At 36.0% G+C, this 26,543-nt stretch overlaps 3 protein-coding genes across 3 annotated transcripts; 1 reads left to right on the forward strand and 2 right to left on the reverse strand.

Moving 5' to 3' along the window:
• Positions 1-5,916: 5,916 nt before the first annotated feature.
• Positions 5,917-7,680, reverse strand: LOC136774882 (general transcription factor II-I repeat domain-containing protein 2B-like). The gene is made up of 2 exons (XM_066729359.1): positions 6,050-7,680; positions 5,917-5,983 (listed from the first exon to the last, which is right to left on the reverse strand). Exons 1-2 carry the CDS (start codon positions 7,678-7,680, stop codon positions 5,917-5,919), a joined length of 1,698 nt encoding a protein of 565 aa, XP_066585456.1.
• Positions 7,681-17,259: 9,579 nt separating this feature from the next.
• LOC136774883 (uncharacterized) lies at positions 17,260-21,032 on the forward strand. The gene is made up of 7 exons (XM_066729360.1): positions 17,260-17,780; positions 17,823-18,039; positions 18,085-18,374; positions 18,470-19,108; positions 19,167-19,542; positions 19,594-20,713; positions 20,767-21,032. Exons 1-7 carry the CDS (start codon positions 17,260-17,262, stop codon positions 21,030-21,032), a joined length of 3,429 nt encoding a protein of 1,142 aa, XP_066585457.1.
• Positions 21,033-21,113: 81 nt separating this feature from the next.
• On the reverse strand, positions 21,114-21,514 carry LOC136774884 (uncharacterized). Its single transcript, XM_066729361.1, has 2 exons — positions 21,418-21,514; positions 21,114-21,373 (listed from the first exon to the last, which is right to left on the reverse strand). The coding sequence occupies exons 1-2, from the start codon at positions 21,512-21,514 to the stop codon at positions 21,114-21,116; spliced, it is 357 nt and encodes a 118-aa protein (XP_066585458.1).
• Between the last annotated feature and the right edge of the window lie 5,029 nt (positions 21,515-26,543).

The raw sequence follows: 26,543 nt of genomic DNA on the forward strand, positions 1-26,543 counted from the left end.
TCTGAATCTGTGTTCCATTCCTTTACGTTGTTTAATTCCTCTGGTTGAAATCAGCATGACGTATGCACTTTACTCTTGGTAGGACCTTCCGTAGAACCTTACACCTGGGAAAAAGAGCCATTATGATTAGTAGTAATTTTACCAATTAACTATACATGATAATAAATACGCAAGGATCTGCATTTTATATAAAAAATTATAATATTTTTTATTATGTATTTCTTATTTAAATTCATGAATCTATTTGTTTGATACATTTATTGATTAAGTTAATTTTGACAAGAATTGTATTACATTTTCCCTTAATACGTAATGTGTTTTTAGAAGTATAAAAAATTTATTATACCTGTTCTTTTCGATAATCCAGAAAAGTCATTAAAAATTTTATAACTTCACTATAACAGATTAATATTTTTCAAATAATTAAAACTCTTTAACATTAATTTATATTACACTCGTTTGATTAACCCATTAACGTCCAAAATGTCAAAATTTCTTGCACGTTTTCAAAGTGATTTTTTCCTATGTAATTGGCGTTGAAAAAATTCTTGAACCACATATTCTGATGTAAAATTGCATGCTCTTTCAGAATCCGTTGCTAGAATCATGATAAAACTCACAGGAAAAGAGATATGCTTGATTAAAACATAAAAAACACCTAAATTTTCGAAAAAAAAAATTTTTGGATTTTTTTTCGAAGTGTTACGGTGAAGATATCACCTTGCGACCGTGATCAAAGGTGATCACGGGAGTTGAAGTTTAACAGGGAATTTTTTTGTTGACCTTGAACCATCGCTTCTTTACAAAATGGCGGAAAAAACGAATTTTTTTTTTTCAATCTTCATCAACTTTTTTTTCGAAATCTATGGTCTTTAGAAAAAAATTCATAAAAACAAAAATGCCTTAGAATCGCTCGAGGAACATTCTCAAATTTTTTCAGAATTTTTTGAGACAATTTTTGATTTTCCGGGAAACTTGTGAAATGGAATTTTCAAAAATGCCTCCAAAAATTCTGAAAAAATTTTAGGATGTTTCTCGAGTGCTTCTAAGACATTTTTGTTCTTATGAATTTTTTCTAAAGTCCATAGATTTCGAGAAAAAAATTGATAAAGTTGAAAAAATAAAAATTCGTTTCGGCCGCTATGTTCTAAAAACCTATTGGTAAAAAACGATTTCTGTGCAAATTTTAGGAAGATTTTTTTACTCTTAGCGTTACCCAGAGACTACGGCGTGGACGTGGTAAAATTCTGTCTCCTTTGGGGTGCTTTTTTCCCGTGAGTCCCCTTGCCTCTCACGTCTCGGGGTGCTTGTTTTCCGTGAGTCCCCTTGCCTCTCACTTATTCATACTTTTAGGTGTGCTTTTTTAGCCAACATTTATTGCAAATATTTAAATTACATGTTTTGCAGAAAATTCTTGTTCTTATTGGACAGTTTCCATTCGAACAAATCCTCAATTTGTCACTATTAGATCGTCCATGTGCTTTACTTTTGCGACTACTTTTTTGTAAGTAGTATTTGGCAATCGAAATAGTGAACTCTTTTATTCCAACTTTTTTCTTTCCATCGTTAGCAGCATTGAAAATTACAAGAGAATCAGTAATAGACGCCTGTATAAGTCTCATAAAAACTACCCATGTCCATTTTTTTGATCGTATACTTGGGAGTATGTCATTGCAATGTCCGTCATGCAGGTCAACACCTCCCATGAATTTGTTATATAGGTGAAAAGCTTGCGGAAAAGGTATTTCAATTTTAGATTTAGCCTCTGCGCTGTATCTTTTTGAAATAGATAGAGGATTGACACCTGCTGCAGTTGAAGCTACTGAGACGGGCTTCGAATCCATGATAGTAATGAAATTTATGCCACTGTTTACGTCGTGCTTCACCACATATGTCCCTCTTGGAGCTTTCTTATCAAGCACATTTTTTTCTTTGACTCGATTATCTCTGATAGTACCAGTGCATTTCAAACGCAATTTCTTCAAATGTAATACCAAATCCATGTTCGTGAAGAAGTTGTCAAAGTACAGATGAAATTGAGAAATTTTGTTATAACTTATTATTTGAAAAAATGGTTGTAAAAAATATAATACTACTCGTGAACCTAAAGCACATTTAGATAACTTATCTCCAATTTGAGAATTCTTGCCGCAATAAAGATCCAAATTCAGTAGATAGCCGTCCGAAGTACACAAGCCCCAAAATTTCAAACCAAATCTTATCGGTTTTCCTCGAATAAATTGTTTCAAAACAGTTTTTGCATAGGATTTGGCCATCATCTCATCAACGGATAGAGCAGTTCTCCATATTTCGAATTTCATGATGTTATTTTGAAAAAGTTTCAGTAGAGAACGAACGCGCCATCCTCGATCATTTGAATCTTTGTCTTTGTTTTTTGAAAACTTCAATTTAGATTTTGTAATTTCAAATTGTTGGCGAGACATTGCAGAAGAAACTACTTCATTAGATAAATACGGATCAGATGACCAGTAATCTCTCTGTGATTTTCTGGGATTGAATGTAGAAAAAATAACTATTCCAATAAAAGTATCAAGATCTTTCAATTTCAGATCATAACCATTGTCTTTACACGCATCAATAATATATTTTTTCATTTCAATAGAAAAAAAGGTTTCAAACAATTGAAAAGGTTCGCTCCTACGTATTTTCTTTTTTTGCGATTCGGACAATAATACTTTATCTTCACAAGAATCAGGGTGTAACTTTTCACCCTCAATCCAAGTGAATTCATGACCTTTTTCAAGTTTATCTTGTTTTTCAGAATAATTTGCACGAGCTTTATTGTAAGTGATATTGGGTATTTCATGTTCGCAATCTGAATCAAAATCGGAACCAGAATCATCGGAACCTGAATAGTCAGGATCCGGAATCAATACGTTGCGTTCTGAATCACTATCTGAAGAATCTGATTCATATTCAGAAGATCTTACACGTTTCCGCGACATAATGTATGAAATTAATGATTTCGTTTATTTATCACTCATCCGTATGTACAAAAATACGAAAGAAGAGAACAAAAAAAGACGAATATTCATGAATACATGAGACCAAAAATTACGCTTATCTGCCGAAATGAAATGGAAATAAAGGATGAAATTTTTGTCGGAATCTATAAGTCTTTGAAAAAAGAATGAAAATAAGTTAGAATCATTCGAGCAATATTGTAAAATTTTTTCCGAGTTTTCGTAGACAGAACGTTTTTTTACCAATAGGTTTTCAAAACATCGGCCGAAATGAATTTTTATTTTTTCAACTTTATCAATTTTTTTCTCGAAATCTATGGACTTTAGAAAAAATTCATAAGAACAAAAATGTCTTAGAAGCACTCGAGAAACATCCTAAAATTTTTTCAGAATTTTTGGAGGCATTTTTGAAAATTCCATTTCACAAGTTTCCCGGAAAATCAAAAATTGTCTCAAAAAATTCTGAAAAAATTTGAGAATGTTCCTCGAGCGATTCTAAGGCATTTTTGTTTTTATGAATTTTTTTCTAAAGACCATAGATTTCGAAAAAAAAGTTGATGAATATTGAAAAAAAAAAATTCGTTTTTTCCGCCATTTTGTAAAGAAGCGATGGTTCAAGGTCAACAAAAAAATTCCCTGTTAAACGTCAACTCCCATGATCACCTTTGATCACGGTCGCAAGGTGATATCTTCACCGTAACACTTCGAAAAAAAATCCAAAAATTTTTTTTTTCGAAAATTTAGGTGTTTTTTATGTTTTAATCAAGCATATCTCTTTTCCTGTGAGTTTTATCATGATTCTGGCAACGGATTCTGAAAGAGCATGCAATTTTACATCAGAATATGTGGTTCAAGAATTTTTTCAACGCCAATTACATAGGAAAAAATCACTTTGAAAACGTGCAAGAAATTTTGACATTTTGAACGTTAATGGGTTAACTATAGCAATGAAGCACTTACTATACATTATTATAATTAATAAAAGCGTAGATAGTCACAATTTAATGGTTATTTTAGTTTAATTGCTTTTATTATCCATTACAAATGTCATTTTACTCAATTAATCTTGGTTACTACGTTTAATATTTAAATTAAATGGAAAACAGTAATTTGACTATAGTAATATTTACTATAGTCAAATAACACGAAATCTCCTATGTTCCGCTTTTAGAGAAAACTCCTGTATGTGTTAAACACAAAAATTGTAAAGGCGTAAACTTTATACGCAAAAAAATACCTATAAATACTTAGGATGTTCAATACTATGAAGCGGTGCACTCAGTACATACAAAGAATATGGAAATTTTTTATGACGAGAAATCAATTGAACATTGTTCAATTGATTTCTCGTCATAAAAAATTTCCATATTCTTTGTATGTACTGAGTGCACCGCTTCATAGTAGACAGAATGTGTTGTTTAAAATAACTTTTTTATTATAAAATTAGGACTTTTATATAAAAAATGTCCTAATTTTTTTCAACTAGACCTCTTAATACTTTCATATATTTGATTATTTTATTCTTGTTCTTTCTATTCAGGACACTATATTGTTTCATCAAGCATCAAATTCTTTTTTGCAATGCCCAATTATCTGAAAATATGAAAAAGAAAGCAAATTATCATGCAATAATGATATACATTCAGAAGGAGCACTAAAAGGATAATATCTGTCTACCTACCTAAAAAATTAATACAGAATTTAATTTTATAGGCTTATATATCGTTCCTTTAAGCTGAAGAATTATTTTATGTGATCCTCAACTAGAGTACCTATAAAATTGATAAATCTTTTAACAAAGAAATTTGCCCTAAATCTTACATTTTATATAATAATACATATATAAACTGTAAAATAAAATAACTTGTCTGATCCATTTTTGTTTATCTATAATTGTTGTGATTTGCAATCAATCATTTTACTCCAAAAATTCATGTTCACTCTCATAACCCACTTCATTTACACATATTACTAACACATACTTTAAATAATATGGCACCTTCAGCTTCTAGTTTCCAATCTATGAATTTTTCGTGATATCATGTTTGTTGCCAACCTCTTAGCACAAAAATTACTAGACCGTTCTGCAAATTGTCGCCGTACCGAAAAATCCATGGGAGGTATGGTTCCTAAATCCATCAAAAAAATCTTGCAGGCCATTTTTGGCGGTCATTGTACTATGACCGACAGAAATGGCGTCCCTTGATGCGTTTATGAACCGCGTTTTAGGATCCTTCACTGTATACTCTATTCTGCTAGGCGGAGATAGGGGAATGGAACACAATAACTGTAGTAGTTCGTCTATCTCGCTCTAAATGCGTGAGTGCGAAAAAGAGCGCTATATATGGTATAGCAGGGCAAGCCAGGTGTCCCAAGGTTTATTTCTATCTATGCCAGGGCTCGGAACGGTTTGCAACTTTCGGCTGATTTCCAAGTTCTATCCCCTCCACCAAGTCACGTGGGCTCGCAGTCGCTGGTCGTAGCTGGGCGCGTAAAACATAGCCAGGGGGGGCACACGCAATTCTGGAACAAATAAAACACATGGGAACAAATTACTGTTTATCAACAATAGTATAAAAAATTTACCATTTATTGGCTCAACGTTATTCTAAATATAGTATTACCAAACAATAAGTCGAAAGTGTGTAACACTAATGTAATTAGTTGATTTTAATAAACATTAAATTTATTCGATCTATAAAAGAATAGTGCTATGGCCCTGCGTATTGAATTTATAACTATTAAAATTACGCAAATTGCAGTATTATTTTCCTTATTGTAGTTCTGCTACTAAAAATAAATATGCGTACGAATACAATAATATTTACCATTTCTTTCGCATGAAAGTTATACCTGGACTTATATACCTATCTGCTTTAATGTTGTAGACTGTTTCAAGGATCAAATGACAGATTCTTAATAGATTTCCACATCACCCAGGAGGTACTATTAATGATGCATTTTTTTTTGTAAGTGGTATCCCCAATAGGTCTAATCCACTGTAATTGCCAACAAGGGAAGTTAAAACTTAATTTGGTTTATATGTTGTGACTGGAGGAACTAACGAAGAAGTATCTATTTCGATGTTAGTTAAGTATGTTCTCATAAGAGCAGTCAAAGTGGAATCATTCATGGAAGACCGTAAATCATTCTTGATTTGTTTCATTTTAGAAAACGAACATTCACACAAATAGGTGGATCCAATCATAGAAAATATCCTGAGCCCAAAACTTCTTAGAAAAGGATATTTGTCTTTTGGCAAGGTTTTAAAATTTTCTAATGAGTTCTGAAATTTATTTTTTAAATAATGCAAAGAAATATCATTTTGTAAGTCGCAAAGTTCTTCCCGTAAGGTTACATTTTGCTCCTCAATAGGTACAAAGAAGACATTTTCATATAAAATTAAATCCTTTCTAAGAGCTTGCAAATCTTTAAAACGAGTAGTGAATTCTTCAATAATCAATTGAAGGATATAGAAGTATTTCTTAAAGTCGCAAGTATTTGGAGCAGATTCTTCCAGTAAATATTTACATGCGGGAAAGTGATAAAAGCTATTATGTATTAAATCATGCATAAGCATATTTAATTTCGCTATGAAGGAATCGATATGACTGACTAATTGAGAAATAGATTGTTTTGATGTTTGCAATTTATAATTCAAGGTGTTAAGATGATTTGTTAAATCAGTTATTAATGCTAGCTCACAAAGGGAATCTATATCTTCTAAGAATGATTTGAACTCATTATACATTGTTGATGTCATTGCTATACTTTGCAAGAACATCATTATTTCATTCTTTAAAGCGAAAAACATTTCTAAACATTGCCCTGCACTAAGCCAACGAACATCAAAATATAAAGGTATATCCTTATAGAGTGAACCGTGCTCAGCTAAAAATAAATTAAATTGACGATGAGTTAATGATCTATTTCCTCCTTTAATGAAATTTATAATTTTTGTGACCATTTTCATTGCAGCAGTAACCTTTATTGCTTTTCCACATAATGCTTCTTGATGAATAATGCAATGGATTAAAGGAACTTTTATATTTCTTTGAAATAGCTGCCCAGCAAATCCTATTCTAGTTCCTACCATAGACGGTGCACCATCCGTAACGATGCATGAACACTTGGAAAAATTAATATTAAATTTTTCAAAAGTGTTTTCTACCGCGCTAAAAATATCTGCACCTGTCGTTGTACCATGTAACGGGAAGAAATCTAATAACTCTTCAGTATAAGAAAAGTCATCTTGTACAATGCGCACAAACATACTTAATTGACTGACATGACGGTTGTCAGTACTTTCGTCGAGGCACAATGAAAAATATACACACGATTGTAGCAGAGATTTCAATTTTTTTTCAATAGAACCAGTTATTACTTGCACTCTGGAAGCAACCGTTTTATCGCTCAATGGAATTTGAAGAACATCATCAACCGTCAACGATCCTCCAAATGCATTTACTGCTTTAAGAAGACACGATTTAATAAATTCGCCATCAACAAAAGGCTTACCACGTTGAGCAATAAGCAGAGAAATATCGTAGGAAGCTTTACGAGCAAATGAGGATGTTTGGGCAGCAATATCCAAATTTGGAGGTTCATCAGAATATTGTTTAAGAACTAATTTCAATCCTTCTATTAAATTTCGTCTTTCAACATCTTTATAAATTGAATGATTATATTTCGACATGTGTTTTGAAAAATAATGTTTGTCTATAGTAAATTTAGAAACTATGGATGGCTCATAATGGCAAATCAGACATACCGTTTTGTTGGATATATAAGCGAAGAATTTGTCTTCCCAGCAGCTGTTGAAACGCTGATTATATTTTTGATTTCCACTCATTTTATCACTCTAACTGTCAATAAATTAGAGAATATATCACACAAAACCAGCAAAATCAAGGAAGAAATTGATATCAGTTGCTTTCAAAAGAAATCAATTTTTGATGAACAAAAGAAAGAAGAGAAGATTTATTTCGACCTCTAAATTACAAAATCGCACAACCGGAGACCTATTCGACTAATCCGTTCTAATTACACTTTAAACGGCAATAATCATCTATCGAACACTTGCTGATATTTGGCAATGTCAATCATATTGTTGTTATACTGAAAAAGTTCTTTAGGAGACTGAAAATGATACTAAAATATTTAAATCTTCTAGTCAACCTCCTGAGTATAATAACAACACAGGGTGTTCGTTATAAAAGTTTCCAGCTAATTATTTCGAAATCCAATAATTTTTAAAAAAATCTTTCATACAAAAGTTTTATGGTTCAGAAGGGGACATAAAATGTTATCATTAGTTTGATTTTCAAATTGTGTTTGAAAAACATATGAAGGTCACCTTGAATTTTTTTAAATAACCCACTATTTTTATTGCATATTCTTTTAGCTTATCTTAAGAGCTTTCCAAAACACTATATGAAAGTAACATCCCTTCTAGTAGTTCACTAGATATATCACATTAAAATTACATGTAGGTGTGAATTTGCTTAAAATAGTGTGCGTACAGTTGTACACATTCTCATAAAATCGCGTCTTATTTATCATTAAAAACCAGCGAAAGTTTCCAAATTTCTTATAGAACAAAAAATATGCATTCTCCTTCTGAATTAGCTTTAATAACAATAGCTTAACGAATCACCTTCATAATGTCAATTATTAATTGCAAACGTCAAAACAGTCTATTTCTCAGTTGATCAGACGTATTAATTCTTTCGGTGCAAATTTTAATATATGTTTAGGCATGATTTAGTGTTTAATACTATTCCTCACATTGCCGTCTGTAAATATTTATTTCAAGAATCTGCTCCAAATACTTGCAACTTTAAGAAGCAATTCTATGTCTTTTCAGAAATTTTAGGCGCAAAATTTTTTCTGTTTAAATCTACCTATTTGCGTGAATATGTTTACTTTCGAAACTGAAACAAATTAAAAATGATTTACGATTTTCCATGAATGATTCCACTTTGGCAACACTTATGAAAACATATTTGACTACCACAGCGAGATAGATACTTATTTTTCATGGTTCCTCCAATCACAACATATAAACCAAATTAATTTTTAATTTTTCGTGTTGTTAATTACAGTGGATTAAATTTAACCTACTGGGGACACTACTTAAAAAAGATGCATCATTAAAAGTACCTCCTGGGTGATGTGGAAATCTATTAAGAATCTGTCATTTGATTATTGAAACTGTCTACATCATTAAAGTAGATAGTGTGACGCTACTGGCTATCCTTGGGGATAGTATAGAAGGGGAGGGAGGAGTGATCCCTCACCGATCGCGTTCGCGTCCCAATAGGCGACTTCCTACTAGACCCGGGCGCCTTCGAGGTACTTTTGATAATACCCGAATATTTATTTATACAGAGGGGGTTCTAACCCTCGTACGCGGCTATCGGGGATGGGGTGCTAATATAATAACTCGCTAATTTCGGTAAAACTCTCTTTATTATAATATCAATAATCAATACAAGATCCGTTTCGCGTTACACGGTAGTGGGGAGTTACGCTGGGTCCTGCGTGTGGACGCGGCCTAAGTGGTGCGAACGCGGCTGAAGTCCCGATGACGTACTAGCTAGCCTCGCGCTCGAGCCACTAGTTGGCGTTCGCGGCGGCCCCACCGAGTCGCGCGGTACTCGCGCGCCACCGGCGGATCCCTAGGCTAACTACTACTCGACGCTACGCGGATAAGTCCCTCCTTCCGCGCGTGCGCGTCCCGCGACGTTTACCCGCACTCGCTCCGTTCCCGCGCTTAAACACCACAACGACCCGGATTGTTTACTATCAGACGCCTAAGGTCGCGAGTCCTCACGATAACTATACAAAGTCCGCGGCCTTGAAAAGACTGAAGGGAACGTCCCTGTCAACGGTCAAACTCACGCGGAGTCGATGTAATCGCGAACACTTTTACTAAGTCGCGCTTTCACACACACTGACGCGATGTACAGGTCCGACGGAATGACCACTCCGCTAAGTTGCCCGCTTACCCTTGACAGGTGAGCCGGGCCAGCGGTTCCCTATAAAACCGTTCGGTGCTACGAGCCCTAAAGCCCTAGCACACCCCGGGACGTCACAGGACTATAATACAAGACGAATAATCACCCTTACTTCAGCTTTCTAGGGCTGGCTCTCTTCTTTCCCGCTTTTCTCTCTCTCTCTCTCTATCGTCCCCCTCTCGGCTCTCTCTCTCTCTCTCCTTTTCTCGCTCTCGCCCTTGGTGGCTGGCTCGAAGGGCTTGGGTGTCCCGTTGTCCAATATGGGTTCGCGGCTCCCTGGCAGTCGCTGCACCTTTCCTTTTTCTAGCTTTGGCGTGGCGGCTGTCAGTGGGGTCGCACTATATCGGCGGCGGGGCACTCTCTAACACTATGTGTCACCTTTGACATCTAAACTACGTATGTCGGGGCAGTTCGCGGGAGCAGGTAAGGCCCTGCGCCTGTCCCGCCGCTGCCCCGCTACACCCATCGCGCGACACTAGGAAGCCGACAAGTTATCGATCCTAGATCAATACTTATCGGTTGATAACTCCCTAGTTCGCACGCGATCCGCCTATCTAGCGCTTGAGATTAGCAAAGCGCTAGATGGCAGCTATTGTAACGCTGCGGGAACGCAACGTTACAATAGGTATATAAGTACAGGTATATCTTTCATGTATAAAAAAATGGTAAATATTATTTTATTTGTACGCATATTTATTTTTAGCAGCAGAACTACAATATGGAAAATAATACTGCAATTTGCGTACTTTTAATAGTTACAAATTCAATACACAGGGCCATAGCACTATTCTTTTATAGATCGAATAAATTTAATGTTTATTAAAATCAAATAATTACATTAGTGTAACACTTTCGACTTATATTATTTTGTAATACTATATTTAAAATGACGTTAAGCCTATAAATGGTACATAATTTATACTAATGTAACGTTTTTATTCATATGGAATTTTTTCAGCATAAACAATATTACTATTGCTGAAAAACATTAATTTGGTACCACGTGTTTTATCTGAACCATAGTAATTACGTGCGCCGCACCTGGCTTAGACTTGCGCGCGCAGCTACGACCAGCGACTGCGAGCCCACGTGACTTGGTGGAGGGGATAGAGCTTGGAAATCAGCCGAAAGTTGCAAACCGTTCCGAGCCCTGATCTATGCCAATGCCTGTGGCTATCTCTCTAGCTCGGTAAGAATTATTCGTTCGTCCTTGTTTAGGTCAGTTCCACGTCAATGGATACTCTCTAAAGAAGATTTCCTCAGGCGACAACATTGAAGACTGCGATTACAGTGGGGATTTTAAAATATTGTGCACCTGTCACGTCAGTATGAAAAATTATTGTTGCTTACAGCGCGTTTGGTGCAATTAATATTATAAGTTTGGATTATTATGTGATATTCTGTATAATTCACACACACACACATATATATATATATATATATATGTTAATTTGTTTTTAATTTTTTAAACTAATAAGTTATTGTCATTATAGAAGAAACTCATTTAAATAAAAGAATATACTGTGTAACCGGTGGAATGCGACCCAGGTTAAACATTAAATAATCAGACACTAAGAAATCCGAGAACACTTGTTTATTAAAAAAGAAATCACAAAAACAACTAAACTATCTCGGGGGGAGAGGCCTCCCGCGATGTCCGGGCACACTTATAATACGGCGCACTGATTTTACTAACTAAAAAGGAAAAGGGGAGAATATAGTGGGGGAAACAGTAGTGTAGCTATGCCGATTCTGGAACATTGGCGAGGGGGGCGCGGCGCGCGGGGGTCCCCGTCGCGAGGCGGGAGGTCTCGCCACTCCTCTGACGTCATGCTCCCCACTTGGTTAGCATATGAGTTCCCCCACTCCGCTGACGTCACAGTAATTTTTTTTAATTGCTTCACGAACGTGTCACAATTTGGATATAAGTTTAGGGACTGCATTGACCCCCACCACTTATGAGTTCCCCCACTCTGATGACGTCGAGCATATTTTTTCAATTGCTTTAGGAACTGCTGTAATTTTTAATAAGTTTAGGGACTACATTCACCCCATCAATATGATTAGATATGGATGTTATTTTAGTTAAATGTATTGGTATGCTCCGATGTATTCGAACGTTTCTCAATACACGCGCATGAGCTCACCATTGGCACTTTCCGATGAAATTCGGTCGTGACGAGTCCCCCTCACCTACATTCATCTTTTAAATATTTTTTGCCACGATAGTCTTTCTCCCGTGGAGAGAGACAGAGAGAGTGAGTGAAAGAATAACGGTCTCGGATGTGCTATTCGACTGAGCACAGCGTTTCGCCCTCGCCGCGACCTACAATCATCTTTTAAATATTTTTTTTTTCTACGACTGTCTCTCTTCCGTGGAGAGCGTTCCTGGAGAGAGAGAGAGAATAACGGTGTGAGATGCGATATTCGACTGAGCACAGCGTTTCGCGCTTTTCTGGACCGAGTCCATTGTCCTAACACAAGGTAATATACCTCAACAACAACCCCCCCCCCCCCCCAAAACTCTCTAGAGCAGTTTTGGTGTACTCCAGTGTGTGGAGTGGCACAATATGACTCTACTACTAATACTATTAAGATAAACCCCTATGTAAGGATAATGGAATTGTCAGGAAATAAAAACAATAAATTTAACGGAAAAAGCCCGAAGGCATAAAAAACCCTGTTTATTTAAAACAATATAAAATTACAAAGTTCAACATGCACACGGACACGCTCACACATACACACAGGCACAACCTTGGGTAACTAGGAGGAGGAGGAGGCTGCAGGGTAGACATCAACAGCATCTATAATTAAAGAGAGATAATTATTTTTTAAATATATATATTTGTGTGTGCGTGTGTGTGTGTGTCAAACTCTTACTGTTTAGATATTAAAAAATGTGTTGATGAACTCCTCGCTACGCGTAGGAGGCCATCCATCCTCATCCTCGGGATCCTCATGCTGGAGGTTGGGTGATCCCCAACACCCATTCTGCATCCAGCGGATCCCAAAGAAGTCGAAATCCTCCTGGTAGGATGCTTCTCGGAGGATTTCTTCTTTCCAGTCTTCCTGCTGTTGGCGTCTACCTTCACGCATGAAGCGGGTATGATCTATTAAACAGAAAAAAAATATTAATAATATTATTAACGTCACTCTTTTCTACTCACGAAATATAATAATATTAATGAACTTACCTCCAGAAAGACCTCCAGGACCAGGTATCCGCCTCTCTTCCCAGTACTCCAGTGGCTCCTCCGGAAGTATTAGGGGAGGCCTTTCTCCCCTAATACTCCTTCCCTATTGACTTTTGATTCAAGATACATGTGTACTGGAGACACTCTAAAGAGCTAATGAGACTTTTCAGTAGCATCCCCAGTTCCTACAGCGGTAAAGTCTCTTTCTCTGACTTGAATTAAGATTAAGTTTCTTCCAGGAAAAAAATACCATCCTTTCTTCTTACTCCTCTAGAAGGAGAAATGTCTTACTCAGCAATGGAACGAAAATCATCGTGAGAATGAATGTAATAGAGATTCAAGATAGAAATGTGATGGTGAAGAATTTTGTACGAATTTTTAGGAAAAAAAATATTATTATACATTTATAATTCATTTCAAAATAATATAATTATATAATAATAATAATATAATATGATATAATATAAAACTTATCGCAGCTCGATCAAAATAAGTCTATCTACGCGTGAGGAAAAAAGGATAATTGGAACAGCATCTGTGAACAAAAACAATATTTATTATTATTTTCACAATTTAATTGATTAATTAATTAATTAATTTTATAAGAGTCTAAACTTGTAACAATTCTTACCAGTTACCATAGATCATTTTCACAATCTATGGTATTATGCCCATAATCTTCACAAATGCTGCACCAACTTGGAGCAGGGCAAGTTATGGCCAGATGTCCATAATCACTGCATCTTCGACACCAATAAAATGGTGTCAAATCTACAACAGACTCTGTTTGTGTAGCCGTGGTTCGTGTCTATACAGAAAATAAAAAAATATTACTCTCTATTTTTTCAATTGAAATAATAATAATAATAATAATTTACTTACAGTTTGTGGAGATTCCTGATGTATGTGCATCACCTCCTCCTCCTCTTCATCCTCCTCCATATCCGTATCCTCCAATAACAGATTAATCCTCGCTTCCATCTCTAAGTCTCTCCTGACCTCGGAAAGCAGCTGATAAACGTCATTATTTTCCGGATCATCATCACCATCCTCATCGAACAGGATATCCGAATCACTGTCACTCACTAAATCAATGACCGGAATATCATTCCCCTCAGTATCCATTCGGCTGATGTTGTTGCTGTTGTTTGGAACACCCATTACAATTTCTTTTTTTTTTCACTAAAACACTGGCAACAGACTGTATTAAGTGAACTTGGTAGACTGAAAATTAGATTTAAAAGATTATCACGTTTTCTCCAACTCAAGTAAAAGAATTGCTGTTTCAACAGAACATGCAAAGAAGACGTATTATCTTTTTTCTCTCTCTACTCTTGATAGAGTTACATGAAGATCTTTCAAATATAACACACATTTTATTTTTCGAGGTAAAATGAGTTTATTAACAAGGTTGTGATGATTCATCGTGTGAGTTCTGTAGAAATTGCATACGATCGGTAAAAATTAGAAGTTTGGAGAAAATTGAGATGTGCATACATCGCTATGTCTTATTTACATGAAGATCTTTTCAATATGACACGTGGATTTTATATCTTGAGGTAAATTAATATTTTCATCAAGGTTGCGATGATATAGTATTTTGTAAATAATCAGCAATTTTCAGAAATCTAGAAAAAATTGAGATCTGTACACATCTCTAATATAAAATTTCATACATATATACATCAGTTTATATAATTGATATGTGTACATACTTATTTTTCCCCCTACCCTAAAAATTTTTGTTTATATATAAATCGATCAGAGGAGCATCAAACCATTTTAATAAGATCAGTGTGAAAGGATGGCTCCTATATTTGTAGATTTTCAAGGGTTTAGATTGGCTGTCAAATCTTTCATAGTGAAAGAATTTGCAGCTGTACGAAATAAAGAAGTGCAATTAATCCTATTTTCTCCACCATTCCAGCACGCTTGGCTTAATGATTGGGAGAGAAAGCAATCAGAGTAAGTGAAATTTGTTAATACTATACTGATTGATTTTTAACTAATAAAATACATTTTATAGTTGGCTGTATTTAAATAACCATGGTCTACAGTGGACGGATGGTTATTCACCCTATTATAAACATAAACAAGTAATTAAGAAATATCTAATATCATATGAGGACGAGGAAGACAAGATTTTTGTGAAAGGTCTGGAAAAAATGAAATGGTTAAAAAAAATATCTGATTTAGATATTAATAATGCAGATGAATATAATTGGGGCGAATTTAAATTAAAAAATAGTATGCATGAATCGCAGTTACCTGTTTGCATGAATCATGATCATATATGTGCAATAAGAAATGTGTATTACATGCAGTTTATGTATGATAAATTTTATAAATAAAGAAAATAAAAATTGATTAAAAAAGTTTATTTATATCACATTTAAATATTGTCTACCATAAATCAGTTTAGATGAATTTCTAATAAAATATTTTCTATCACATGTGTAAAAATGAAGACTAAACATTGTAACGTTGCGTTCCCGCAGCGTTACAATAGCTGCCATCTAGCGCTTTGCTAATCTCAAGCGCTAGATAGGCGGATCGCGTGCGAACTAGGGAGTTATCAACCGATAAGTATTGATCTAGGATCGATAACTTGTCGGCTTCCTAGTGTCGCGCGATGGGTGTAGCGGGGCAGCGGCGGGACAAGCGCAGAGCGTTACCTGCTCCCGCGGACTGCCCTGACACACGTAGTTTAGATGTCAAAGGTGACACTTAGTGCCAGGATTCTTCCCCGCCGCCGATATAACTTCGCGACCGAAGCCACAGCCGCTACTAGAAAACCAGGGACAGTGATAGTGCAGCGACTGCAGCCCGGCCGCGAAACTATACCGGACAGCGGAGTGCACCGGCCCTAAGGGCAAGAATCAAGGGCGAGAGAAAGAGAGAGAAAGAGAGAGAAGAGAGGGCGAGAGAAGGAAAGAGAAGGAGAGAGAAAGAGAGGGAAAGAGAGAGAAAGAGAAAGAAGAGAGCCAGCCCTTGAAAGCTGAAGTAAAGGTGATTATTCGTTTCGTATTAAAGTCCTGTGACGTCCCGGGGTGTGCTAGGGCTCTAGGGCTCGTAGCACCGATCGGTTTTATAGGGAACCGCTGGCCCTGCTCACCTGTCACGGGTAAGCGGGCAACATAGCGGAGTGGTCATTCCGTCGGACCGATAACGAAAGCATATTGTGTAGAAGCGCGAAGTAACCGAGTGTTCGCGATTGCATATATTCGTTGTGAGTTTGACCGTTGACAGGATCGTTCCCTTGAGTTGGTTCAAGGCCGCGGACTTAGTATAATCATCGTGAGGACTCGCGACCTTAGACTCCCAAACGTAAACAATCCGGGTCATTGTGTTTGACTACGCCGGAACGAAGTCAGTGCGAATAATCGTCGAGTGACGCGCACGCGCGGGGATAGGGACTTGTCCGCGTAACGTCGCGTCATGGTTAGCCTAGGAATCCGCCGGAGGCGCGCGAGTACCGCGCGACTCCGTGGGACCGCCACGAACGCCAACTAGTGGCTCGAGCGCGGGGCTAGCTACTACATCATCGGGGCTTCAGCCGCGTTCGCAAGACTTAGGCCGCGTCCACACTTAGGACCTCGCGTAACATACTGATACCGTGTAATGAGGACCGGATATTGTATTGAACACGGAATTTATAATAAAAATAGTTGAACCAAAGTTGAGGAATTAGTTTATTAGCACCCCTTTCCCTATATTCGCGTACGAGGGTTAGAACACCCTCTGTATCAATAAATATTCGGGAATTATAAAATATTACATCGAAGGCGCCCGGGTCTTGTAGGAAGTCGCCTATTGGGACGCGAAAGCGATCGGTGAGGGGACACTCCTCCCTCCTCTTCTACGCTATCCCTCGAGATAGACAGTAGCGTCACAATATATATCAGGTTTCATTCTCATCACATCACATTTATATAAAAATGCGCACGTTCGAAAATAAATTTTCATTGTCATTTAACACTTTGTTACAAGATAGTTATCCAACATCCTTATGCTTATCCATTTTAAATCTTTTTTGTTCGGAAATTATCGAAGTTCAAAATGAATAACACTCTTCAGAAGAAGTTCAGTTTGGTGAAAACTGAGAGGGATTATCGTGCGTGGGTCATCGAGTGCCGCGATCGTATTCAGGAATTGAGAAATGTTAAACAGATTACATTTCCCGGTACGCGACAAAAGCATTTTACCGAAATCGCACGTATCAAGTGTCTCCTCCATCGAGCAGCAAGGGATAAAAGTTCAATAAAATTCGGTGGTGGTGGTAACAATGTTGCTACTGTTGCGGTTGATGATAGACTTATTTGGGAGAATCTTGATTCAGCATTTAAAAACCGAATATGTAGCGGTATGGTTGTTAACAGTAATTATATTGATCCACGCAAGTTTTTATTAAGTGCGGAAGAACTATTGCAAACTCATATAAACATAGTATTAAATAGTGTTAATTGTATTAAGGTAAACTGTTCATTTAACGGACAATTTTTTTGTAAAGACAATAGTGATGAAAAGCATATTAGTACGATGAATAGTACCTCATATAAGACTGATAACTTTAGTGAATGGTACAAGTTTAATGTCGTACAAGTAATTTTGCATTGACTTAGTGAATTCCAAGAACGTCATAGTGGATGGACATTGGAGAAAATTTACAGTTTAATTGTAAACATAAACCATTACAACCCCTTGCAAGCAGGGTGTCAAATTCAGCTACCATCTTCTATCATGTGCAAAAAAGCTGTGATAAATGTAAAAACAAGTGATAATGCTTGTTTTGCATGGTCTGTGACTGCATCGTTGTATCCCGCACAACCACCTGCTGTGGTCAGTCGATCATCATCTTATCCTGATTTTCGATCTGTTTTAAAGGTTGGAAGCATAACGTTTCCCATCACTTTAAATCAGATACTGAAATTTGAAGTTGATAATGATGTTTCGGTCAATACCTTCACCTTGGAGGAGCAGGATGATCATCAGGGGAGAGAAAGAGTAAACGTCGCACCTCTACAATTAACTAAGAAAAAGAGAGATCCACATGTCAACCTTTTAATGATCACAGATGAAGAGGGGACTGCACATTTCATGTGTATAACAAGCCTGTCCAGATTATTACATTCACAGCTTACGAAGAGAGGACACGTTCACCATATTTGTGATCGGTATATAATGATTGAACTACCAAATATTAGTACAATTATTTTACTACCAATATTAAAGTACAGTTGTTTTAATATATATTCTAATATTTTTTTAGGTATCTACACTATTTTCATACAGTGGAGAAGTTAAAGTTGAACGAGCTTGATTGTGAGCAGCTCAATGATAACCTGCGTGTTGTACTACCTAGCGAAGGTGAAGACCGTTGGCTATCATTTAAGAACGTTAAGAATTGTGAACGAGTGCCGTTTGTTATATATGCAGACCTAGCGTGTATATTGGAGAAGACTGACCAATCTGAGGATAACAGTAATAGTAATAGTTATCAAAAACATGTACCATTTAGTGTAGGGTATTATATAAAAAGTTCTCGTGATTCATCGTTCTCAAGTTACAATTCATATCGAGGTACTGACTGCATCGAGTGGTTTGTACGTGAACTTGAGAGCGATGCACAATTTGTAAGCGATAGGTTAAAGACCGTAGTACCTATGTCAATCCTTAGTGTCAGCGAAGGCTTGAGGCATTATAGTGACCCCAACTGTCATATATGCAAAAAGCCGTTTCTTCCAAATCAACTTCGAATTCGCGATCACGATCACTTAACGGGTAAACACAAAGGACCGGCACATAATAATTGCAATTTAAACTTTAAAGACTCGCATGTTATTCCAATAATTTTCCACAATTTGTCCGGCTACGATTCACATTTTATTTTCGAAGCGATCGCGAATTAGTTGGAGGGATCTGTATATCTGCTACCTGTACATAAGGAAAAAATACATTTCATTTAGTAAATTTCTTCGTCATTATAATATTCATCTGAGATTTATCGATTCATTCAAATTTATGGCATCAAGTTTAGATAAACTGAGCTCATATTTGGAGGAATCTCAGCTAAAAAACTTAGTTTCACAGTTTCCTGGTTTAACGGAAGAACAATATAGCATGCTTACAAGGAAAGGTATTTTTCCTTACGATTACATAGATTGTATAAGTCGTTTGGGGGAAACAACTTTACCACCACGAGAGTTGTTTTACAACAGATTGTCTGATAGTCATATAACTGAAGAAGCATATAATCATGCTAAAGATGTATGGACCAAATTCAAAATCCGAACACTTGGGGAGTACAGTGATTTATATTTAAAGACTGATATTTTATTGTTGGTAGACATTCTCGAGAATTTCCGTGATAGCTGTATGGTTAATTATAATTAGGATCCTGCTCATTATTATACACTTCCAAGCTTCACCTGGGATGCGAAGCTTAAGCATACAGGAATTAAACTGGAGCTTTTCACAGATGTAGATATGTTACTTTTTATTGAACGCGGTATACGCGGTGATTTGAGCCAGTGTTCCTATCGCTATGAAAAAGCCAACAATCGATACATGCAGGATCTTGATCCAGCTGAACCAAGCAAATATTTAATGTACTACGATGTAAATCATTTGTATGGTTGGGCAATGTGTCAACCTCTACTTACACATGGATTCCGATGGATCGAGAATATTGATAATTTTGATATTAATAGTGTACCTGAAGATTCATCCGCAGGTTACATTTTAGAGGTTGACTTGGAATATCCACGTAAGCTACACGACAGACATTCCAACCTACCGTTCTGTCCGGTGCGTGAAAAGCCGCCAGGTTCGCGTCAGGAGAAACTGCTTGCAACTCTAAACGATAAGATACGTTACGTTATACACTATCGTATATTACAGCAATGTATACGTAACGGTATTAGATTAACGCGAATATACAGAGGTTTACAGTTTCAGCAGTTCATCTGGCTACGCGAATACATTAAGCTAAACAAACGTTTACGTACAGAATCAAAAAACGATTTTGAAAAGAATCTTTTTAAGTTAATGAACAACGCATTATTCGGTAAAACTATGGAAAAAGTAAGGAATAGAATTGACGTGAAGCTCGCTACCAAGTGGGAGGGAAGATACGGGGCAGAAGCATTGAATTCTAAACTGAATTTTTACAGTCGCACAATATTCAATGAGAATTTGGTTGCAATAAAATTATCGAAATTATCCGCGAAATTTAATAAACCGGTGTACGTACGTATGAGTATTTTAGATATCTCTAAGACTTATTTGTTTGATTTTCATTACGATTATATGCTTCCTGCATTTGGTAGCAAATGTAGAGCTTTGTATACTGACACGGACAGTCTGATATACAGTATCGAATGTGATGATGTTTATTCTGTCATGAAAAATGATATTACGAAATTTGATACTAGCGATTATCCTTCTGATAATCAATTCAGCTTACCATTGGCTAATAAAAAGGTTCCAGGATTAATGAAGGATGAAAATAATGGTAAGATCATGACAGAGTTCATTGGCCTGAGATAAAAAATATATACTTTAAAGTACAGGGTTGTACAAAAATTATCAAAAATGTTAAAGGTGTCAAAGGTTATGTTGTTGATAGAAGCATAACTTTTGATGATTACAGGGATAGTTTGAATAATTTCAATATGCAATCCCGCAATCAAAATTCAATTAGATCTAAATTACATAAAGTTTTCTCAATTACACAGAAAAAAATTGCTCTCAGTCCGCATGATGATAAGCGTTTTATCACACCCGGTACTGTAGCCACTCTACTTTGGGGTCATTGTAGACTAAAAGAATAATTGTGTATTTATAATATTATATAAAAAAACATGTTTTTCCTATTTATTTTAAATACAAGAATATTTATATTACATAAATGATTATAAAATATTGTTCTTATTTATCCACGAGTTATGCGTTTTATCCATACATAACCATTTTACATAAACCTTGTTCCCTTTCTTACACAACACTTTTTCTACCAGGTATACATTAGGATTATCTGTTTTTAGGAGCTCATATTCATAAAATCCTCCATATATATCTTCACCATGAAAATCTTTAAGTAAATATGTGGTTGGATTTGTCCTTTGCACTTTTGTAACTGGAAATATTTCAGTATTCCAGTTCGCCGTATACCCTTTAGCAAACACGTTCTTGTATTTGCTGATTCGCACAAAATACCGACCTTGAACTTGGAACGTCCAACGATCTTATTTGTGTTGTATACAGTAGCAAGTAGCTGCTCAGCATGCTCAGGTTTCACATCAGCTGGACGCATTCTTATAGTACGATGCTTCCGTGTGTTATAATCATCCACAAGCTGTTGTAGCATATTTCGCCGTTTGTAACTACCGTTCAATGTAAATCTTTTCTACATTTCAGTTTTTAATGTTCGATTTCAAAGGTCAACTATCGATACTTTTAACGTGCTGTACGTAGATTAATGATTTATACCCCGTTTATTCATAAGCAGTTTGAAATCGCTATTATAAAACTCCTTCCCGTTATCAGTTTACAAATTTTTCGGACACCTACCACTTTTCAAGATTTTATCCATAGCCGCAGTTACTTCTTTAGCACTCTTGGTCTTCAGAGCTACTGCCCAACCGTATTTTGATAGAGCATCGATTACTGTAAGAATATAGTGATGACCAGTAACAGCGTAATAACGCATATCAACAAGGTCAGCCTGCCAGAGACCATCGAAACCACGTATTATAACTTTTCTTCGTGAAAAATTTCTTCTCGCAGGGACATGAGTAGAGGAGCAATGCGGTTCCGATGACAGGGAGTGGGGGAAGCTGTTTTGCGGTGAGGAAGGGGGATGGGTGGGGATAAGACTCTCTTAGTATAGTAGTGGTGGGGATGAGGAAGGAAAGGGTCTTATAGTGGGATCGAGTTTGGTTAGGGAGGGTGGGGGTATTTTTCACCCTAAGCACAGTTGGAAGGTCTTATAGTGGGACCGAGTTTGGTTAGGTAGGGGGTATTTTTCACCCTATGGTACCGTTGGTTAGTTATCCTACGGGGACCTAAGTTATCCGACGGGGCCCTAGTTGAGGGAAGGTTTTTTCACCCTTCGAAGTCGATGGTTAGTTACCTTACGTAGCCTAACTGTTTCCGACTCTGCTACACAGATAAACTAGGTTGAGTTAATTGCTAGTTCTAGTAGTCACCGCTAGGTGACTGCCTTCCTTAATCTTCTTTCGCGCTAATGGTATTTTAATATTACGTAATTACATACACACACGGGTGAACTAGTTCAATTTAATTGATAGTACCAGTGATTGCCGCTAGGTGGCTACCGCAATCTCCCATTTTCTCGTTAGTTAAATTGTAGATAGCTATTGTGATAAGTTGCTGATATCGTGCAAGGAATTAACTTTCCATCGAGCATGGAATTATAACTTTGCATGGTTTTAACTAAACCGATGCAAAGGATAACCAAATATCTTTAAATGAAAGGATAGAATTTTAATAGTCACCCTATTGGGGAGAATAACAATTTAACATCAATTTCAGGAATATTAATATTTTAATAGGGCAACTTATTAAGTTCTAGCTGTTACTAAACCTAGGTATCTTATAAAAGAGATTGCAGTTTTAAGATTTTCTTAGTTCAACGTACTACTTCACTATGGATCGGTTCCACAAGTCTTGTTTAAACTGGATTAAGTTAATTATGCTATATTCTATGTGACATAAAATATAGCAAAATTAATTTAATCCAGATCAAAAAAGGCTTGTGGAACCGGGCCTATGTCGATAAATAAATTCGGATCTGGTTTCAATACCGGTAGAGTGAGAAATTATTCACACAAAATTGACAATGATACGTTAAAGTTTGATAAAAAAAGGAATGCATTTAATGCCAAGAAGAAAATAATTTCAAACTTAGAATGTGATGTTACGGATGAGACAAGTGCGGTGAATATGGCTGCTCTGTTACGTAATTCGATGACTGTACGTGATAGCTTAATGAAAGAATTGTTTGAATACAGTGAGAAGCTAACTCACTATTACCTAAAATGTAACATTCTTGAGGAAAAATTTACAACTCTAATGAAAAAAATCGATGAAATTGATGAAATTGGTATAAGAATCGATAAATTGGTTGATAAAGTCGATCATAATGATTATAAATTGGATCGAAAAGACAAGGAATTACGAAATGATATGATTGTTGGATTGAAAATTGTTGTAGAATATTTCTCTAATCAGCTGGCAAAAAAAGATTTTGCAAATGAGAAGAATAGAGAAGACGATATAAATTATGCCTTGAAGAAACTTATACTACCGCCAGTGCTTGATGACCTGCTGTAAACATAACACGTAGTGGAATAATTATGAGTAGTGAGGAGAAGAAGCAATTGGTAGAAGAGTTGCATGTGCCTGCCAGACGGAACTTTTTACGTAGACGGGTAATAATACGAGGCTTCGATGACCTCTGGCAAGCAGACCTGGTAGACATGAGAAACTATGCAGACGCAGGCTACCACTACATTCTCACAGTTATTGATGCATTGTCGAAATATGGCTGGGCAATAGCCCTGAAAACCAAGTCAGGCAAGGAAGTGACAGCTGCATTGCTGAAAATCCTGAAGAGTGGGAGATGTCCGAAAAATCTACAGACCGACGATGGCAAGGAATTTTATAATAGTGATTTCCAATCGCTTATGAAAAAGCATGGAATAAATCATTACTCAACATACAGTGTATTGAAAGCAACCATAGTCGAGCGTTGGAATCGAACGTTGAAGACAGAAATGTGGAAAGGATTTACGTTGAATGGAAATTACAAGTGGAGAGCTATGCTACAACAACTGGTTGACAAATACAATTCAAGAAAACATCGTACTATAGGAATGCGTCCAGCCGATGTGAAACCTGAACATGCTAATAAGCTCTTAGCAACAGTATTCAGTAATATAAAGATCGTTGGTCGTGCCAAGTTCAAAGCCGGTGATTTTGTACGAATCAGTAAATATAAGAATGTATTTGCAAAAGGCTACACACCAAATTGGACAACTGAAATATTTGAAATTATAAAAGTGCAGAAAACAAATCCTGTTACATATTTACTAAGGGATTCTAGTGGTACAGATATATATGGTGGATTCTACGAACATGAACTTTTAAAAACTGCTAATCCTAATGTATATCTAGTTGAGAAGGTATTACGTAAGAAGGGGGACAAAGTCTTTGTAAAGTGGTTAGGATTCAATAATACACATAATTCATGCATAAATAAAAACAATAATTTGTAACATACAATTTATTAATAAAGAAGCAATTATTTAATCTTCATTTAAATCTACTTCACTTAATTCTATTTCATTTATCCTATAATGACCCCATGGTAGAGTTGATACAGTACCTTGTACAATATAGCGCTTATCATCATGTGGACTGAGAGAAATTTTTTGCTGTACAATTGAATAAACATTATGCAATTTTGAACGAATTAAATTTTGATTATGGATATGAACAGTAAAATTTTGTAAGCAGTCTCTATAATCTTCAAACGTTATTTTTCTAGCGATAACGCAACTCTTAACGCCCTTAGCTTTTTTAAAAATTTTATCTTGTATTTTAAATGTATACATTTTCTATCTCAGCCCAATAAACTCAGTCATAATTCTCCCGTTATTCTCATCTTTCATCAAACCAGGCACTTTTTTATTTACTAGAGGTAAATTATACTGGTTATTAGGCGAATAATCACTAGTATCGAATCTTGAAAGATTTTCTCTCATGATCGTGTAAATGTCATCGCATTCGATACTGTATATCAAACTATCTGTATCGGTATACAATGCTCTACATTTACTACCAAACGTTGGAAGCATATATTCATAATGGAATTCGTATAAACATGTTTTTGAAATATCTAGAATACTCATACCTACATATATAGGTTTATTAAATTTCGCCGTTAATTTTTTTAATTCTATCGCAACCAAATTTTCGTTGAATATGGCGCTATTGTGAAAATTTGGTTGGGATATCAATGCTTCTGCTCCATATCTTCCTTCCCACTTACTAACTAGCCTCACATCAACTCTATTTCTTACATTTTTCATCGTCTTACCGAACACTGCATTGTTCATTAGTTTGAAAAGATTTTTCTCAAACTCATTTTTAGATGCAGCTCGCAAACGTGTGTTTAAGTCTATATATTTGTTTAGCCAGGCAGATTGCTGGAATCTTAATCCGCGATGGATACGTTTCAGTACCATTCCATGACGAATACATTGTTGTAAAGCCCGATAATGTATAACATAACGCTCCTTATTTTCGACAGTTGCAAGTAGCTTCTTCTGTCGTGCTCCGGGCGGAGCCTCACGTACCGGACAAAATGGCAAGTCAGAGTGATTATCATGAAGTACGCTTGGATACTCCAAGTCTACCTCTAAAATAAAACCCTCAGATGAATCTATAGGTATGCTAGAGATATCAAAGTTGTTAGTATCTTCAATCCAGCGAAATCCATGAGTAGGTAGAGCTTGACACATTGCCCATCCGTATAGATTATTTACATCATAGTACATTAAATATTTGCTTGGTTTTGTTGAGTCATAATCATTCATATACCGATTGTTTGCTTTTTCATAGCGGTGAGAGCACTGACTCAAACCACCACGTATTCCGCGTTCTACGAAAAGCAACATTTCAACATCAGTGAAAAGTTCCAATTTTATTCTAGTATATTTAAGCATTGCATCCCAAGTGAAGCCTGGGAGTGTAAAATAATGTGCAGGATCCAAATTATAATTTTCCATGCAGCTATCGCGAAAATTTTCAAAAACGTCTGTCAGTAATAATACGTCAGTTTTTAAATAGAGATCGCTGTACTCCCCAAGTGTTTGTATTTGAAAATTGATCCATACCTCCTTAGCATGATTATATGCCTCTTCACTAATATCACTGTCAGTTAATTTGTTATAGAATAACTTGCGAGGCGGTAAAGCATTTTCTTCCAGACGATTCAGATTATCTACGTAATCATAAGGAAAAATACCTTTTCTTGTTAGTAGATTAAATTGTTCCGTATTTAAATTCGAAAATTCTGACTCTAAGTTTTGCAATTGAGATCTCTCTAAGTATGAGCTCAATTTGTCTAAACTTGATGCAAGAAATTTAAATGAATCAATAAATCTGAGCTGAATATTATATTTCCGTATGTATTTTGTAAATGAAATATACTTTTCCTTATGTACAGGTAGCAGGTATACTGAACCCTCATACATGTTAGCGATCGCATTGAAGATGAAATGTGCATCGTAATTAGATAAATTATGAAAAATTAC

The sequence above is a fragment of the Prorops nasuta genome, unplaced genomic scaffold (genome assembly GCF_024137725.1).
Source record: "Prorops nasuta isolate Cenicafe-Biocafe unplaced genomic scaffold, Cenicafe_Pnas_1.2 PNAS00007, whole genome shotgun sequence".
In the NCBI taxonomy this organism is placed as follows: Eukaryota; Metazoa; Arthropoda; class Insecta; order Hymenoptera; family Bethylidae; genus Prorops; species Prorops nasuta.

Excerpts from the sequence above, each read along its gene's own strand:
- LOC136774882 (XM_066729359.1), bottom strand. The coding sequence starts at position 7,680 with ATGTCGAAATATAATCATTCAATTTATAAAGATGTTGAAAGACGAAAT. Across the intron at positions 5,984-6,049 it reads ATCGAAATAGATACTTCTTC|TGGATTAGACCTATTGGGGA; the intron begins GTTAGTTCCTCC and ends TGGCAATTACAG.
- LOC136774883 (XM_066729360.1), top strand. The coding sequence starts at position 17,260 with ATGAATAACACTCTTCAGAAGAAGTTCAGTTTGGTGAAAACTGAGAGG. Across the intron at positions 19,109-19,166 it reads TTCGAAGCGATCGCGAATTA|TAAATTTCTTCGTCATTATA; the intron begins GTTGGAGGGATC and ends CATTTCATTTAG. Across the intron at positions 19,543-19,593 it reads AGACTGATATTTTATTGTTG|GATCCTGCTCATTATTATAC; the intron begins GTAGACATTCTC and ends AATTATAATTAG.
- LOC136774884 (XM_066729361.1), bottom strand. The coding sequence starts at position 21,514 with ATGCGTCCAGCTGATGTGAAACCTGAGCATGCTGAGCAGCTACTTGCT. Across the intron at positions 21,374-21,417 it reads ACGTTCCAAGTTCAAGGTCG|GGTATACGGCGAACTGGAAT; the intron begins GTATTTTGTGCG and ends TGTTTGCTAAAG.